We start from the raw sequence: 18,810 nt of genomic DNA, 5'->3' as shown, positions 1-18,810 counted from the left end.
GCCCTAAGAACAAAACATCTGCTGCTGTTGCTATAGCTTTTGGCAGAATTTTCATGGTGTAAGGCAGTTGACATATACTGTCTCATTTGACCCTCATAATACAGCAAAGTGTAGCTGTTGTCCAGTGGTAGCGAAGGTCCAGGCAGCCTTGCTTTAGAAGAGGGTGGAAATGAAGCTCAGATGACTCAAGCTAGGGAGAAGAAGGGGGCGGGGAACACTCCTCCTCCGCTCCCTGCTTGGGCTCTTCCTGCCATGCTAGCTTCTTCTCCCCAGTGTTTGACTCCTCTGAAGCCTGATCCTCCATCTTCTCTTTACCCTCAACATCTCCTGCACAGATATCCCACTTGAATGCTCTGAGTGACTCCCAGAATGTCTTCTGACTCCCAAGTGCAAGTAATCTTATGAAGACATGACACAGACCACACATGCCCCGTTTAGACTCCTTTTCTGGTTCATTTAACCCAATGAGTCTTAACCTGAGGTTACTATAATCCAGGAGCACTAGGTTAAGTAAAGCAAGGATAAACATGGCAGCTTTTCTGGAAGCAGAGACATATTTGCAGGTGCTTTCTTCACTTTTTAAATGAATCAAAATATATGAGAAAGACTTCACATAATTGTATTATTCAACAAAATTCAACAAGGTCAAGTGACCGATGTAAACAGCCTTAATCAAGATGCCCTTGGTCTCTAGGGAACTTGTCTTTAATAGCAGAACAAATAGATTTACTAGAAGAGAATAAAACTGTAGCAACTTTTTGAATAAAGCAAGAGGATAAGAAGAAATCCTGTACTTAATGCAGCCTATTTGGGTTACACAGTCAACTCAAACTCCAGAGACAGGTGATTTCTAGAGAATCAAAACCTAGGCAACCCCTCCCCACTCACACAGGATGACATGGCCTCACATCTATGAGGCTTCCAGGCTGCAACAGACTTGCTTAGAACCCACACAAACAGCAAACTGTTGCATGTGTGTACACACTCACACACACATATACACATGCACACACACACACACACACACACACACAAAACACATATACACACACCCATACACTTTACTTATTTATTTATTTATTTATTTATTTATTTATACAAACACACACAGAGAACAATTCTGTAATGGAAAATGTTTTCAGGAAAGAATGGATTTCAGTGAACTTTAAGTATCAACAGTGAGACAGAACAAGAACAAGTTTCAGTATAGGAGGCCATTTGAAAGGGTGATTAGGAAACTATGCAAGGCTGCCACAGAGGTGACCTCAGCTTACAAAGGCTTGAGACTATGACAATTCTTTTATGTTTGACACTACTACATATTTTTGAGCTGAGAGTTCTAAGTCATGAATCTTTCTCCATCAGCCCTTCCCTCCATCAGGTACCCAGTGTAGCACACATGACCCAATGGTAGGCTCCCTTCCCTACCCCACCAGCAAAATCTCTCTGAGACTCAGGTTGGAAGTCCTGAATTGATCTCAGCACACTCATGCACATAAACACAATCTGAGGAACCCAAATAATGCTACCCATAATTTGCAATGCAAAGGTGTAAGTGACTATGAATGCTAAGATATGTTAGCTAAATGAAATTCAAAGTTCAGCTTAACTGCCATGACACTAGGAAAAATAGTACAATGTGCAGGCTACCCATGATGCCCTAAAAGAATTACATAATGTAAGACAACAGAACATTCATTCTCCATTAAGATGCAGACAATTTCCTTCCCTGGCTCAATACATCACTTGGCAGTAGGTCAGAGGGTTCTACAGCCATCAGATTCACACCATTTGCCTAGTGTATGCTGCCTTTACCCTAGAGACACTAAGTACTGTCCCATGGTAGACAGAACAGGGAAAGTTCTTAGGTCAGATGATGTGCAATGCTATTTCCCTTTCAAATTGAACTGGCAGCTCACTTGGAAAAATGAAGGACAAATTTATTCTGATGTTGTCTTTATATAATTCTGAGTCACCAAGTAAATCATGTAAAAACACAGAGCAGGCTGGCACACAGTGATGTCGTAGAGCACTTGCCTAGCATATACCAGGCTGTAGGTGCTATTCTCAGTACACACATAGGGTTCGGGGGCACAGAGAGATAGAAGAGAGAAGAAAGGAAAAACATGAGCATAAAGAAAACAAGTGTACAACAGGTAGAAGCTACATTGCTTAATTTTACTTTATAAAAATTACTAAAGTTTCAGAATAAAAGCTTTAGAAAATAACAAAAAAATGTTTACCACTAGCCAAAAAATAAAATGTGAGGACACTGCAAAAATAAGAGAAGGTCCCTGCGCTAATGGAGCTCATAACACTGTAATGAAGACAGGCAATAATGTCATCAATTCACTAGTTACAAAGATATTATGTTGCATAAGCAAAACAAAAACAAAAAACAAAAAAGAAGAGAAGAGTGATGCAGAAGAGAGAGGCAGGATGCTATGAGAACAGCCAGCATGGGCCAGGGATGCTTCAACAGACACATCTACTAGAAGGCAGCCTCTTGACCAAGGGGCAGATAAACAGAAAATTTCCCAGCCGTCATGTTGCGGATTGAAAGTGGTGATGTCACTGGTTTCGTTCAATTCATGTGTCTAACGAAGGTTCTGGGGGAAATTGACAGTGCAACAGCTGGCCATCTCAGTCTGCACCACAACAAAGTTCATTTTTGTTCCAAGCTTTGTGCATTTGCTGTGCTATAACCAGAGGCTTATTCTAGGTGCCATTTCTACTAACTGAAAACATTTTGGTTCTACAAGAACATCTTGAGCCTTCAGAATTCATGTGCGCACCTACCTGGAACAAGAGAACATGCTTGTAGCTGTCTGATGACGTGGCTCAGCTCCCCCTGAAGATTGGCTCCACTGGAGTTCTTGAGGGCCTCCAACATATTCTCAGCATCAACCGTCCCATCGCCCTCAGCATCAAACTGGGCAAAGGCCTATAAGATAAGAGTAATACATATGTATCACATACATGTATGTATGTATATATATATATATACATATATATTTCAAAGAACATACAGATTCAGGATAGTAGTTCTTTATGTTTTATAAGAGAAATATATGCACAATTTTATAATTTCATTTCTCCTCCTAGGCAGTAAATCTTGCACATCTCCAAATAATGTTAGAAAAAAATGCATCCATTGCAAAATTGTTCAATAGTTGCACATTGTTGCAGTTTGAATAGAAAATGTCCCCTATAGGCCCATGTATTTGAACATTTGGTCCTTGGCCGGTGGTAGTGTTTTGGAAGGTTGTGGGAACTTTAGGAAGTAGAGCCTGGGTGGTGAACTTGGGTCACTGTGTGCAGGTCCTGAGCCTCTATAGCCTGGCCCCACTTTCTGTCCATTTTCTGCTTCCTGATTGTAGACTTAACATGACCTCATGTGTTTACTGACAGGCATTCCTGGCCAGGATGGACTGTACCTTTACTCAGACTGAATCAAAACAAACCTTCCTCCATTTCTTAAATGTGGTCACAGCAACAAGAGATGTGAAGTGCAGACAATGTCAAACACAAAGCAAAAGCGGGGAAGAAACTGCTGCTTTGATCTGCTGCTTCAGTACTCTTAATCACCGTGGACCACACCCTTTGCCTGTGCTGGGCTGTTTGGGAACTCGTGTTCAGCATGGGACTTGGTTTGAACACTAGTCTGTCCCTAACTGCTGTGTGTACTTGAGTTTCTTGATCTGAAAGACTAAGCAAGTTTCCACTCTCACAGGCTGCTGCCTGAACAAGGTGCACAGGAGCAGAGTCCATACAATTAAAGCCACTAGCAAAGCAGTGTTCATTTTCTAATCTGTAACTTCTGCCACCTTGTCAGATTCTCCAAGCCCATCCTCACCTACCTCCTCACTATTAGAGTCTTTCCCAGTAAGCCTCTCTTCCCCAAGTGTCTGTCCCCTCTCCTTGTGCCTCTGCTCCACAAAACAGGGAAATAACCCACCAAGGTTCCATGATGGACACACTGCTCCCATCTCCATCCCATCACAGATGTCTGGACAGTACAGTATTCAAAAGAAACAAATACAGATTCCCATATTTGCAACCAGAAATTTTGGCATGAATGCAGGGTGAGAGACAGAATTTAGAAATAATGTGTCAAGGAAAAACATCATAGCATTATTTTTGCTCTATTCAGCCTGACAAGATTATCCAAAAAGTGAGTAAGATCAAAGATTACACTAATCAAAGTACAACATACAAGAGGAAAGATATGTCTCATACCCCGGGGTATCTGTGTTAGAAAAGGTGTCTAGAGATTAAACTCAGGGTCTTGTTCACACCAAGCAATCGCCTTAGAACTGCACACATCTGCAGACCCCTGGGAGTGTATTGGTTGGGGTTCCTATTAATGTGGTGAAACACCATGACCAAAAGAAAGTTGGGAGGAAAGATTTATTTGGCTTACACCTCTGCATCGTAGTCTATCACTGAAGGAAGTCAGGGCAGGGACTCAAACAGGGCAGGAACCTGGAGGCAGACGTTGATACAGAGGCTATGGAGGGTGCTGCTTACTAGACTGACTGAGCCATTACATGGCTTGCCTAGTGGGCTTTCTGACAGAACCCAGGATCTCCAGCCCAGGAATGACCCCTACCTATAAATGGGCTGGATCCTCCCACATCAATCACTAATTAAGAAAATACCCTTTTTAATTAAACAAGTTGGCCTGTAGGCAAACAGCCCAGTCTTACAAAGACCTTTTTCCTCAGTTGAGTGTCAAGTTGATACAAGACTAGCCACCACAAATGATCCCTTGTCATCTTGACACACGGGCACATCACTGTTAAGACACAGCCTTTCATTTCTTGTTCACATATTATTACACAACTATCTGGTGGGCAGTCACACATGCAGCCGCACATTGTATACATAATAAATAAATACATTTTTTTTTAAGTTCAAACTCTTTTTTTTTTTTAAGTCTCTTTTTAAAATCCAAAGTCTCTCAAAGCAGAGGATGGAGGCGTGGCTTATGAAGTTCCAGAGGTAAGTTTGAAAGTCACTCAAAGTCTGTCAGGCTGTTGCAGATTATGAGCTAAGAGTCCGTGGTTCAGGTTAGCTAAAGCTGAAGAGTCAGCTGTGGTTAACAAGAGACCAGAACCCCTAATGTGAAACCTTTGCTGTGCTAGGGTAATGGATGCTGCTCAGGCAGAGCTGAGAAATTAACAGTGATTAAGAAATCAAATAACTCAATTTTTGTTTTGTTTTGTTTTGTTTTGTTTTTCAAGACAGGGTTTCTCTGTGTAGCCTTGGCTGTCCTGGACTCACTTTGTAGACCAGGTTGGCCTCAAACTCACAGCGATGCGCCTGCCCCTGTCTCCCAAGTGCTGGGATTAAGGGCATGTGCCACCACGCCTGGCCAAATAACCCAATTTTTAAAAATGGGGTACAGAGCTAAACAAAGAAATTTTAACAGAAGAGTTACTAATGTTCGAGATACTTACAAAGAAATGTTCAACATCCTTAGTAATCAGGAAAATGCAAATCAAAACAACTCTTGAGATTCTATCTCACATCCATCAGAATGGCTACGATCAAAAACTCAAATGATAGCACATGCTGGCGAGGATGTGGAGTAAGGGGAACACTCCACTATTGTTGGTGGGAGTGCAAACTTACACTGTGGAAAAGTCTAGCAGTTCCTCAGAAAATTGGGAATAGTTCTACCTCAAGGCCCAGCTATGGGCCAGGCATGGTGGCGCACGCTTTAATCCCAGCACTCAAGAGACCGAGGCAGGTGGACCACTGTGAGTTTCAGGCCAGCCTGGTCTACAAAGAGAGTCCAGGACAGCCAGGGCTACACAGAGAAACCCTGTCTTGAAAAACAAAACAACAACAACAACAACAAAAAGTTCCCATTTCTTAAAAAGGTAGATTCTCTTCCTCCATTTTGGCAGAGGCCTAGCACTTGATCTCTAGAGAGTTGTACTGTATAGACTGGAAAATGGCAGGCACAGCTGAAAGTGAGAATGCCATACTGAAAGTAGGGGGTGGTGTCTTCTTGCTAAATGGTTAAGGACAACCTTCTCCGGGGCTCCCGGAATGCCAGAAGCCAGATTCATACCCTTCCAGAAAAAGAAGTCTTCCCTGGGGAAACTGACAAGCCTAATAGATGACACAGAATCATCCAGGAAAAGTGCCTGGCCACTTTATCTTACAGTCAGGCTCACAGGCCCATAGCCAGACACACAGAGGAGCCAGGCTTTTAACACACACACACACACACACACACACACACACACACACACACACACAGTTCCCTCATAGAGTCTTACTCAGGCTGTACCCCACTCCTGACCACCGCCAGTTTTTTTTTTTTTTTTAACAGACTCTCACTATGTAGCCCTGGCTAGCCTGGAACCCTCTGTGTAGACCAGGCTGACCTTAAACTCAAGAAGATCATCTGCTGAATGCTGGGATTAAAGGCCTGCACCACAACACACAGTTTTGCAGCCTCCTTTGGGTAACATTTTATACACACTGGAGACACCAACCATGAATGAGATTGCTTGAATTGGATAAATTTGAATGTGGACTGGGTATGTGATTAAATGGACATGGAAAGCTGAAGATTACTGACTTTAAAAAAAAAAAAAAACGAGATAGGTTGGAGAGATAGCTCAGGAGATGAAGGTGTTTGCTGCCAATTCTGATGAGCTTAGTTCAATCTCTGGGACCCACATGGTACAAGAAAGGAACCCATTCTCACAAGATGTCCTCTCAGCTCCACATGAACACCTGGTACACATGTACATCCCACATGCACATATAAAATTTTAAATAAAAATGTAATTTAAATAAAGTAGATTAGAAAAGGAATATTGTTTGAAGAAAAGGTATCTGTGTACTTTCCATATTAGTAAACAAACACTGTGTTTAAAAGACCGGAAAAAAAAAATATTTGGATGTTAATAGTGGTAATAGTTTCACAGTTTCCTAATTTCACTTGTCTGCATTTCCAGACTTTTTTGTTTTGTTTTGTTTTTTATTTTCGAGACGGGGTTTCTCTGTGTAGCCTTGGCTGTCCTGGACTCACTTTGTAGACCAGGCTGCTCTGCCTCCTGAGTGCTGGGATTAATTAAAGGTGTGAGCCACCATGCCCAGTTCTTTCTTTCTTTCTCTTATTCTTTCTTTTTCTTTTGTTTTTGTTTGTTTGTTTTTCAAGACAGGGTTTCTCTGTGTAGCTGTGGCTCTCCTGGACTTGTTTTGTAGATCAGGCTGGCTTCAAACTCACAAAGATCCTCCTGCCTCTGTCTCCCGAGTGCTGGGCTTACAGCCTGTGCCTCCGCTGTCCCGCTACTTTCTAACTTTCTGGTATTATGGCATACTAAGAAAATGATACTTGTGTGGCTCTAAGGCCCAAGGTCCATGGATAACACATTCAGCTGGGAATTACATATGGGTTCGGAGAATTTAAAGTAGCATTTGAGGACTTGCTACATTTCAGGCTCTGTGAAAATATTTTATATGTATATCATTAATTCTCATAACAATATTGATACTATTAACCTCCTCATCTCAGAACCCTACAAAGAGGTCAGGAAACTTGTCTAAGGTCACTCAGTGGCCAAGGAATCAACTCCATTCTCCTTCCTTTAAAAGGTAAGCCCTGGGGCTCCTTACAGTCTTGGGGCCAGACTCTTAGCTCCATCCCTTCCTATCCTCCATCATGTCCTGCTGCCCAGGCTAAGCCTATCAGCCTTGCAAGTGAGCCTCACACTCTGAACTCAAAAACAGCAGTCAAGTCCCATTCCCACCCACACTGCACACTTCAGGTGCTGCTGGCACCCACTACTGTGTAGCTCACCACTTCACACACAACTCCCACAACACATTGCCAGTAAAAGACCTACCCAAGCAAAACTAGAAATAGTGACATTTTTGCTATTTTTAGCATTCTGTTCATCTGTCAATAGTAAGGAATTTTCATAAAAACATAAAGGCATTGGGATGAGAAAAAAATCACAACAGCTTTGTTAACAGCATCTTCAAATTAATACTTAATTTCCTAACACCCAGAAGTTGTTCTTAAAAAAAAAAAAAGTTCATGTTCTTTAGCATCTGCCATGCTTCACAGGACCGCAGCATCTAACTATGCACACACTCTTCCAATGCTATCTCCTAAGCATCCATTAAACACATACCTGACCCTGTGCTTGAAGCTGTGGATACAAAGATAAACAGGTTAGGACTTGCCCTCCAAACCCCTCGTTGCCTAAAAGACAGACCTATAAACTAACAGCAGCAATGTCATAGATGTGATCAGCAGAATAAGAAAAGTGACAGCATTAACTACCATAACAGCTCATACATACAGAGCCTTTGATATACACTAGGAAGAGTTCTAAGCACTTCACACAGACCTATTCAACTTGCCACAATAACCCTACAGGCCAGGCTATCTTTTCAGTGATGAGGAACAAAGACAGTATTTTGTTCAAGTTCATTCATAGTTAGTAATGATAAATAATGGCTGAGATTTGAATTCTGGTCTATATAATTCTGGACCCCCACATTACCAACCATTATACCACAAGCCAACCAACATTGCAGAGATCAGAAACCCAGGAGGGGACAGAGCACAATGGGTAACTGGGGGCTTGGAAAGCCTACGAAGAGGTGCAGGCTATCCCAGGCAGAAGAGACAGAATATGGGCATATAAACAGAGTACATGGCAGGCTGTATGGCAACCTGCCTGTTGTTGCTTAGGAGGAAGTAGGGCAGAAAATGAAGAGATGGACAAAGGTCAGAATAAAGAGATGGGAGAACTGCTGAGAAGCTAAAGTATTATCATAAGGCACATGAGGACACTACAGAGTATTAAGGGCAGAGAGGACTGACCATTCCTGATCTACAAAAGCTTGTATAATGAAATTACTTTGTTTGTTTGTTTGTTGTTTTTTATTTAGGGTTTTTCTGTGTAACAGCTCTAGTTGTCCTGGACTCTCTTGGTAGACCAGGCTGGCCTCAAACTCTCACTGATCCACCTGCCTCTGCTGAGATTAAAGGTGTGCACAACCACGCCCGGCATGAAAGTACTTTTAATGCATGTGCCTTGGGGCTGTAGTTCAGTGGAAGAGAACTTGCCTTGTATTAGGTCCAAGGTTGAATCCCCAGTACTGGGGTAGGTGGAATGACATATATAGCTGACAGTGGTCAGCCATTTCTGATACATGTATCAGTGAGGAGCAACTAACATGCTCTGAGTCAGTCTCTTTCCTACAGTGAATAGAAATTTCCTGGCATAAGTTACCCCCTGGGGAGGCCGCTCAGAACACACCTGATCCTTCTGTCCAAAGGTGGCCTGTAGATCAGAGAGAGCAGGGCCAGGTCTTCTAAGTTCCATGTCCTCCTCCATCCCACCAGCTCTCTAGTTGGAAAGGCCTGAGTCTCATTCCCATTCTGCCTGTCCCTTTGGTGTCCCTCTCATTTGCCAACCAAACTCATAGTAGCATTGACCAAGTTTTATTGACTGATCCACCAAAACAGAAACATTCAATTGTATTCTAAGAGACTAATGATACATGTAGTTGACACAGAAATTCCATGAAGTAATGTAACACCTTCCTTTGTCATATAGGATGTATTATGAGATTTTTCTATTCCATAATATGCTATTTCTCTTTTAAACAAACAGATTAGACTCTAAGTAGATTTCTGAAGTACTGAAGCAGCACTTGCCTTGCAAAAACACTGCCTGGAAAGACGTGCCCAAAACTCTTCTGGTTCCTATTCTAAAATCTGGCCAGTCCCACCTGCTGCACCCTTGCACGGCCAAAGGCATGGGCCTGGCTTGAGGCTGATAAGGGAATTAAGAAAAGACACAAAGCTCGGCCTTAGCACCATCTTCCTCGAAACTGCACCGTGACAGGGAAGTGGCAGAAGCAGCAAATGCGCAGGCTGAAAAGCAAGAGAAGAAAGATGAAGCAGAGGTTCAAGTAGGTTAGCTTCGCACCCACAAAGGCTGCAGAAGCATAAGTAAGGGGTGCTGAAGGCTGGGACATGGGACAAATTGTTGCTGTTGTTGGCGGTATGTCTCAGTAGACCTGGAAAACCAGTCCAGCTGACCCTCTGCCTTGGACCTTTGGCATTCTAGACTAGTTCTGCTCACTTGTGGCCAAGTGTAAACCACATACAACAACTTATCTTTCTCACTGTCTCAGCTGAAGAATAAAAAGGAAGAAAAAAAAAAGGAAGGAAGGACAGAGAGAGAGAGAGAGAGAGAGAGAGAGAGAGAGAGAGAGAGAGAGAGAGAGAGAGAGCTCTTCCACCTCCAGAGGATCTGGTGGACTGAGCTCTCTGATGAAGAAACTGCAGCTTCCAGAAATCTCAGTGAAGTTATTGCACATAGCTGAACAAGGAGGTAGGGTTATTACATACAGATAAACAAGGAGGCAGGGTTTATGGAATAGAGATGGATCAAGAAGACAGGTTTGGATAATCTCAGGAGGACCAGTCTTTGTAAGGAAGCAGTCTTCAGGGCATAAACAACAGCCTGAAGGGGCGGGGTGGGGTGGGGGAGTCAGCTATGGTGCACATGCACATTTTCTGCACACACTATCAGCATCCACACACGGACCAGAGGGAGGCTCTGAGCCTTACAGGGGTCAGGGAGACTCTGCCATTCTCCCATGGGTCTGAAGCTGAGAACCTTGACATGACTGCCTGTGTCAACACCACACATTCACTCAGGAGGTGACTCACATAGGGCTTCTTACCCTTTGCCTCTCTAACAAACAAATGAGACTGAAACTCATCTCCACAAAGATGGCAACCTGGTCTGCCATACTTTCTCTTCCTGACTCATGCCTCTTTGTTTGCTTATCTGTTTGTCTCATACACAACCACTGTCTCATTATAAAGTGTCTGTTGTCCTGAAACTATATAGACCAAGTTGGCCTCAGCCTTGTAGAGATCCTTTACCTATGGAGTGCTGAGATTAAAGATGTGCATCACCGTCCTGGGAAAACATCTTGAATTGTCTTTTTAAGATTTATTTTTATGTGTATGAGGGTTTTGCCTGCATGTATGTAAGTGCATTCTGTGTGTGCCTGGTGCCTGAGGAGGCCAGAAGAGGGTGCCAGGTACCCTGGAACAGGGGTTATGCACAGTAGGGAACTACAGTGTCTTCTGGGAGCTGAATCTAGGTTCTCTGCAAGAGCAGTAAGTGCTCTTAACCACAAAGCCATCTCTCCAGCCCTGGATTATCTTTTCTTTTCTTTCTTTTCTTTCTTTCTTTCTTTCTTTCTTTCTTTCTTTCTTTCTTTCTTTCTTTCTTTCTTTCTCTGAGAACTGAACCCATGGTCTCATGTATATAAGGCAAGTGCTCTTCCAACTAAACTTTTTGCTCATCTGTAACATGGGCTCACATTCCTTGTCTAAACAAAGTTGGGTTTTTTTTCTAAACAAAGTATTTTAAGTGGCTACTGCACAGCCACTGGAGACAACACACACATAAACAATAACACGACCCATTACGTATCTGAGTATTTAGCACTCCAGGTACTCTTCCAGACAGTGTGTAGGAACCAACTCAGTGCCTACACCAATCACATGATGCAGAGACCAACCAGTGAGGAAGCTGAGACAGAGTGGTCAAGCTGGCACGATGTCAGGCATGGTGGCATATGTCTTTAATCCCAGCACTTAGGAAGCAGAGGCAAGCAGATCTCAGAGAGTTAGAGGCCGATGTTGTCAACCTACCTAACTGCATTCCAGGCCAACCAGAGCTACACAGTGAAGCCTTGTCTCAAAATTTTAATTAACTAAACTAAAATAAAAATCGCTTGTCTTGAGGACAGTGGTCCTTGGCTTTACTCAGAAGCAGGCAGGTGGGCTCCAGGCTCAATCCCTGCTTAGCCTAAAGAAGAGCAGTAGAGTGTGTTGTCTCAGAAAGCACAGACTTGTTAGAGCACTGACAGACAGCACAGAGTGAGGAACTGCACTGAGAGTCAGCTCAGACTCTCCTCAGTGACTGTGCCAAAGATCTCTCGCCTCAATGTATTTGCGCACGCTGTGCCGTGCTGTCTCTTTCTTTTCCTGCCAGGCAAATTCCTTTCATCTCTCATGTTTTGGGTTTGGTGAAGCCATCTCAAATCTCATGCTACTCTAAAGTACTACTCTGTGGACTTGAAAGTGGACAGGGCTGGGACAGAGTAAAGAGCGATCTGAGTCTTGCCTCTGGAGGCTTGCAGCTAAGCAGACAATGGTGCCACAATGGGAAAAGCTAGGCTAGCACAGGACAAAGCAGCTATCCCACCAGGTAGGAGTACAGCACCTTCCCAATGGCAAGACCCTTTAATACAGTTCCTCATGTTGTGGTGTCCCCCAAACCATAAAATTATTTTTATTGCTACTTCACAACTGTAATCTTGCTACCATTATGAATGGTAATGTAAGTACATTTAGAGATAGAGGTTTGCCAAAGGGGTAGCGATTGAGAACCACTGGCTTAGGCAGTGGGAAAACAAGGTCAGGAAGGGAGATGGACAGGCTGGCCTGTGGGCTTCAAACCATTTAAAAGAGGCAGAAGCAGGCGGTTCTCTGTGAGTACAAGGCCAGCCTGGTCAACAAAGAGAGTTCCAGGAAAGCCAGGGCTATTACACAGAGAAACCCTGTCTCAAAAAACCAGAGAGAGAGAGAGAGAGAGAGAGAGAGAGAGACAGAGAGAGAGAGAGAGAGAGACAGAGAGAGAGACAGAGACACAGAGATAGAGACACAAAGAGAGACAGATAGAGAGACACACAGAGAGTGACAGCACACATCTAGTTCCTGGGCAGTGGGGCTGAGGGCACAGAACAGGGGGTCACAATGTTTGTAGCTGGCTACGACTTTATGGTTCGTATATACATCTGGTGTACGGTTGGATAACTGCACATAGTTCTTAGGTTCAAAGCCACTCTAAGCCAGGCAACTAGTGCTCCGGCATAATACCAAAGTGAGCATTAGAACTTTCCCCGGATTTCTCCTAAACCCAACAGTGGCTGTTTTAGTTTTCACTAAAACTATATTTAACTGTTCCCTTCAATGCCAAAAAATAGCTAGTTAATGAAAGGCCGCAAGCCAAGTATGAAAACCAAAGTTGCCATGTGAAGACTGTCTCACTCAGCTTGCTGAAGCACACCAGGGCCACAGGTCAAACAGTTACCAGGCACTAGCTGTGTGCCAGAACCATGAGCAGAGGTGAATCAAAACAGCCCATCCAAAGCCAGGCATGGTAGTTAGCACTGAAGAGACCAAGGCTTCAGACTGTCTCAAGGGGAAAAAAAAAAAAAAAAAAAAAAAAGACAGAAAGAAAAAAGACAAAAACTCAAAAGCAAACCACACAGCCACAACATGGCAAATTAACAAAATGAGATTCAGTCATTCTAAATTCTCACCTCAAGGTTATCTGCTACATGTGGTGGTGCATGACTTTAATCCTAGCGCTTGGGGAAGCAGAGGCAACTGAATCTCTATGAGTTTAAGGCCTGTCTAGTTTACATATTGATTCCTAGGCCAGCCAGGGATACATATGAGATTCTGTTTATAAAACCAAAGGACCAAACAAGCCACCCACTCTCTGCTATCAGCATCTGGTGCAGAGCATTCTACCTTGCCCTAAAGCCTGCAGGACTTTCTACAAGTGCGCTTATGACAAGAGCAGAAATGTCTAATCTCTGATGTCAAATAAGAATTTCATCTCCATCTCTATCTCTCCCTGTCTCCCTCCCTCTTTTCTACATAGGCATCTATTAGGTATTGCTTCTTCAAATACACTATAAAATCCTTGGCCTGGACCACACCCCGTAAGAAAAAGGGTGTGTTGTATTATGAAATGATAATCTCAAAGACTTTGGTCCATGAAATGACTCTAAGGACATTTTTATGACACCACCTAAAAGCACTAAAGTCATTGGAATAAAGTATGGGCAGCAATGCAGATTAGAGGCCAAGGAACAAATGAGCTGCACTTGGAGATTGCTACTTTATAAAAATGCATCATGCACAGCCATGATAACCTGTGCTGGTAAAAAGAAATGGAAAGAAATAGCTTGTCATCTTAATTGCTACTGCAAAGACATTTTATTGTTATTTCATAAAACCTTTAAACATATTAAATGTCACAATATACTTTCAAAACTTTAGTGTAAGATATAGAATTAAGTGCGCGCGCGCGTGCGCGCGCGCACACACACACACACACACACACACACACGAGTATTGTTTTGAAAGCACAAAATCAAACACATGGCTAACATTAACTTTCTCTAATATAATTACACCTTACTTATCGATAGGATAAAAGGATAACCACCCATCATGAGACCCGTCACCATCCTGTTTTTAAACTCTGGCCCTGTTTTCACTTTGAGTTAGAACTGTTCTCTTCAATTAACCAGTGGGGAAGGGGGGTCAACAGATGTTGGTTATCAACCTAAATTACAACTCCTCCCTCTCAAATCTGAAAACGGCATATCGGCTTCAAGAAAAAGACTTCATAGTTCTGAATTCCTCTGGAATTATAGCAGCCTGGCCTTCTGTGAGTGACAGGAAACACAGGGACTGTGTTATTCACCCTTGAGACTGAAGACTCCTCGGAGGGAACCAGACCCTTACTGGGAAAAGAGCAGTGATTCTGGGGTTACAAGAGCCACACTTGAGAGTTAGGGCTGAAACTGAATTTTACCACCACCCCCTTTTGAGATAGGGTCTTGGAGGGTGACTTGGCTGTGACATCTGTCACCCTATTGATGACTAGGGTGACTCAGCTGAACTGGCTCACTTGGTCACTTTGTCCAATAGAGGAGGGCTGTTCTTCAGTTATGGGTGTAAGTACACACAGTGGCTGAAAACTCATGCTAGGGTGGTCCCAATGAGCTCGCAAGGTGGGCCTCACACTGTAACCCAGATTGGCCTCACACTTACAGTAATCTACCTGTTTCACTTTTCCAAGTGCTGGACTACAGGTATGAACCACCATGCCAGCTCCAAAACGAATTTATCTTCTGTGAGTCCCTGGGCCTAGCTCAGTTCTCAGTTTTTTTCTCCCTTTCCTACTGGGTTTAGTGGCTGTTTGTCATCCATCTGCCTCTGACATCACTCTAGATTCTCAAAGGGATTTTTACACAAATAAAATAGCAATGTCCAATATTTTGTAAATCATCAGTTCTTGGCGTTGGAGTGAGGATTCTTTAATGTTAGTTTCTGCCATATGTGTAACATGATTATGACTTCCTTAAGAAGGCATAACCAGCCCCATGTGGTGGTGCACACCTTTGATCCCAGCACATGGGAGGCAGACCTCTGTGAGTTCAAGGTCAGCCTGGTCTACATATCAAGCTCCAGAAGAGCCAGGGCTACAGGGAGACCCTGTCTCAAAAAAACAAAGCCAAAACAAAAGTAAATTCCAATTTCCGAACTCCTTGCTAGGTTGCTGAGAACTCAAATTCTTGGCCCCTCTCCTTCAGCCTATCCATTCTCCTACATTTATGACCTAGCCAAAACTAGTCTCACATTTGCTCTCTTCCTCAGTAATTAAACCTCAAATTCAGCTAAGTATGAAGATCTTTCCCAGTTTTTCTTACAGCTAAGTGTGGCCATTGGACTGGGTGAGCCCATGGGAGGTAAGCTCCACCTAAGAGAAAGACAAGGCCATGTCCTCCCTTTTCTCTTTCCTACTTGCTGGAAAGTGGAAAGTGATAGAAGAAATAAACTGGGTCACGAAATGAAAGGTGTCTGTGGGGTGTATAGCACAAGATGGAGACCAGGGTAGGCAGGAGCCTGGAAATTTTGAAGTACCACACCAGCGCTGACTGCCTACCTAGACCTTTACATAAGAAAGCAGTTTCCTAGCTGGTTGTAGTGGCACACACCAGTCATCTCAGCATTCAAGAAATTGAGGCAGGAGGATTACAATGAGTTCAAAGCCACTGTAGTTTACCCATTGAGGTCTAGACCAGTGGTGGCTATGAGACCCTGACTCAAAACTAAAGCAAAACATCTTTGCCTAACCCAAATGTAGGGAGCTGGAGGGATGGCTTCGCAGTGAAGAGCACAGGCTTCTCTACCAGAGGAACCAGCTTCAATTCCTAACATCCATAAGGCAGCTCACAACGCTCCTTAACTTCACCTCCAGGGGATCTGACACCCTCTTCTGCCTCTGCCTGCACCAGGCATGCACTTACGCATTCACATATATGCAGGCAAAACACCTATACACATAAATAAAAAATATAAAAATAATTTAAAGCTTGGGTTTTTAAAAAAATTATTATTTATACATATTCTGCCCACATGTGTGCCTGCCTGCCAGAAAAGGGCACCAGATCTCATTGTAGATGATTGTGAGCCACCATGTGGTTGCTGGGAATTGAACTCAGGACCTTTGGAAGAACAGACACAGTGCTCTTAACCTCTGAGCCATCTCTCCAGTCCCCTAAAGCTTGGGTTAAAAGAAAGTTATTAATTATTTATGTGTATGTATATGTGTACTTGTGCGGAAGTGCCCTGGGAGGCAGGGCAGAAATGGGTATTGGATCCCCTGCAGCTGAAGTTACAGGCAAGTTAGGAACTACATGTCAGTCCTCTGAAAAGAGTAGCAGTTTTTCTAACCCAACAGACTACATAGTATGACTAGATTCTCCTTTTAGTAGACATCTGAAGATATAATTACCTCTCTGTCTGAAAGCACTGCTCCGTCTTCTTGAACTTTTTTTTTTTTTTTTTTTTGGTTTTTCGAGACAGGGTTTCTCTGCGTAGCCTTGGCTGTCCTGGAGTTGCTTTGTAGACCAGGCTGGCCTTGAACTCACAGCGATACTCCTGCCTCTGCCTCCCGAGTATGCCACCATGCCTGGCTTACAACTCTCCACTGAAATGTTGTCTTTGCTAGAAACCTCTTACTTGAGACATTAGATGAGGTTAAATACACTTCCTATTTATTCTGTCCTTCTCTTGGCTAACAGTTACCATAGCTTTAATTGCTAAATTAGCAGCTGACTGTTCTACTAGACTACGTATAGTCTCTGGAAGCACCTATCTGCTTTTTGAATTGTCGAGAGGGCTGGTGTTCAGTTAGGACCTGAAAAAGTGAATACTGCCACAACCCTTGAGGGATTTTTCTAGGGTGGCTCTGTGGATTTCTTGGCCTTATATTTCATGGCCTCTATAAATCCAACAGATAACTTTGATCCTGTCAGACACTCTCACAGTATAAAAGCTGTTTCTTTTCATTTGTCTTTAAACAAATCTAAGCCAGGCATGGTGGAGGAGCCTTTAATTCTACCTCTCAAGAGACAGAGGCAGGCAGATAACTCTGAGTTCGAGGCCAGCCTGGTCTACAAAGTGAGTCCAGGACAGCCAAGGCTACACAGAGAAACCCTGTCTCAAAACAAACAAACAACAAGCAAAACTAAAACAAATCTGAAAAGTGTCACCTTCTTGATCATATCTGCACAGTTCTTTCTACCATGGCTTCATATTCTCATGAAATATGTGGGTACTAGAGTGAAAGTATTATGAATATTATAGGATATTTTTTGAGCCAGGGACTTTCATGTCTCAGCCTCTCGAGTGCTAGCGTCATGTATGTGTGCTTACCAAGAATAGCATGGGAATTTTACTTTACTGATTTTAAGATTTAGTTATTTATTATGCAAACAGCGTTCTGTCTACATGTAATGCCTGTATGCCAGAAGAGGGCATTGTAGATGGTTGGGAGCCATCATGTGTTTGCTGGGAATTGAACTCAGGCCCTTTGGAAGAGCAGGCAGTACTCTTAACCTCTGAGGCATCTCTCCAGCCTGGGAATTTTAACGGATACCTTTCACTAACTAACTATATGTGATATAATATGAATACATATATGTTTTGTTTTTTAGTTTTTCAAGACAGCCTTGGCTGTCCTGGACTCACTTAGAGGCTGGCCTCAAACTCACAGAGATTTGCCTGCCTCAGCCTCCTAAGTGCTGGGATTACAAGCTTGAGCCACTGTGCCAGGCAGTACACATATATGTTTTACACTTTTGAGACAGTGCTTCTCCATATAGCTCTGGCTGTAGTCAAACTGACTATGTAGCTAAAGATGACCTTGAATTGATCTTTCTGCCACTAGCTTTCAAATTCTGATATTGTACGGTTGTACCACCATATTTTTGAGAGTTAGACTGTATTAAAGGTCATTTTTAGAGGGAAACTTACAAAATAGATTATGTAGACATTTTCATGATTTGTAGGCAACATTCTCGAAAACTTTCAAAAGCCCCTGATTAAGGGCAAACAGAACTTTTAAATGATGTTACAAGTGATTGTTGGTCCTTTGCTTCATGCACTAACCATTCAACTACTGCCAATTTTACATGGATTACTAGTTAGACACCTTTTGTCCTAACACTGTGGAGTTAAGACTTCAGGAAGCAGGGTAATGGGAACCTAGGAGACAACAAAACCCAAGAGTTTTGTGTGATACTCTCAACTCTGCCAATGAAATTACTTACAGGGTAATTCTGGGTCAGTCTTTTCTGAATCCTAAAGCAAAGTATTCAGTACAAATATGAGGTAAAATTGCCTAAGTACAAGAAATCTAATGCTTCCTTGTCAACTTCAGGTCTGATAAGAGTTTAAATGAGCCTGGCGTGGTGGTGCTCGCCTTTAATCCCAGCACTGGGAAGGCAGAGGCTGGTGGATTGCTGTGAGTTTGAGGCCAGCCTGGTCTACAAAGTGAATCCAGGGCAGCCAAGGCTACACAGAGAAACCCTGTCTCAAGAAAGAAGAAAAAAACGGGGGGGTTTAAACGAGTCTGAAACAAACTCTTC

General features: G+C 43.0%; 1 protein-coding gene across 1 annotated transcript in view; it reads right to left on the bottom strand.

Moving 5' to 3' along the window:
* The window catches only part of Zzef1 (zinc finger ZZ-type and EF-hand domain containing 1), a 124,697-nt gene that overhangs the window by 104,935 nt on the left and 952 nt on the right, over positions 1–18,810 (bottom strand). The window contains exon 2 of the mRNA XM_051157899.1: positions 2,800–2,944. Within this exon, the coding sequence (XP_051013856.1) occupies positions 2,800–2,944 (145 nt within the window). The remainder of the gene's footprint in view (positions 1–2,799; positions 2,945–18,810) is intronic.

This window comes from Acomys russatus, chromosome 16 (genome assembly GCF_903995435.1).
Source record: "Acomys russatus chromosome 16, mAcoRus1.1, whole genome shotgun sequence".
Taxonomy (NCBI): domain Eukaryota; kingdom Metazoa; phylum Chordata; class Mammalia; order Rodentia; family Muridae; genus Acomys; species Acomys russatus.
The sequence above is the reverse complement of the archived record's forward strand: the minus strand, read 5'-3'. Positions and strand labels throughout refer to the sequence as shown.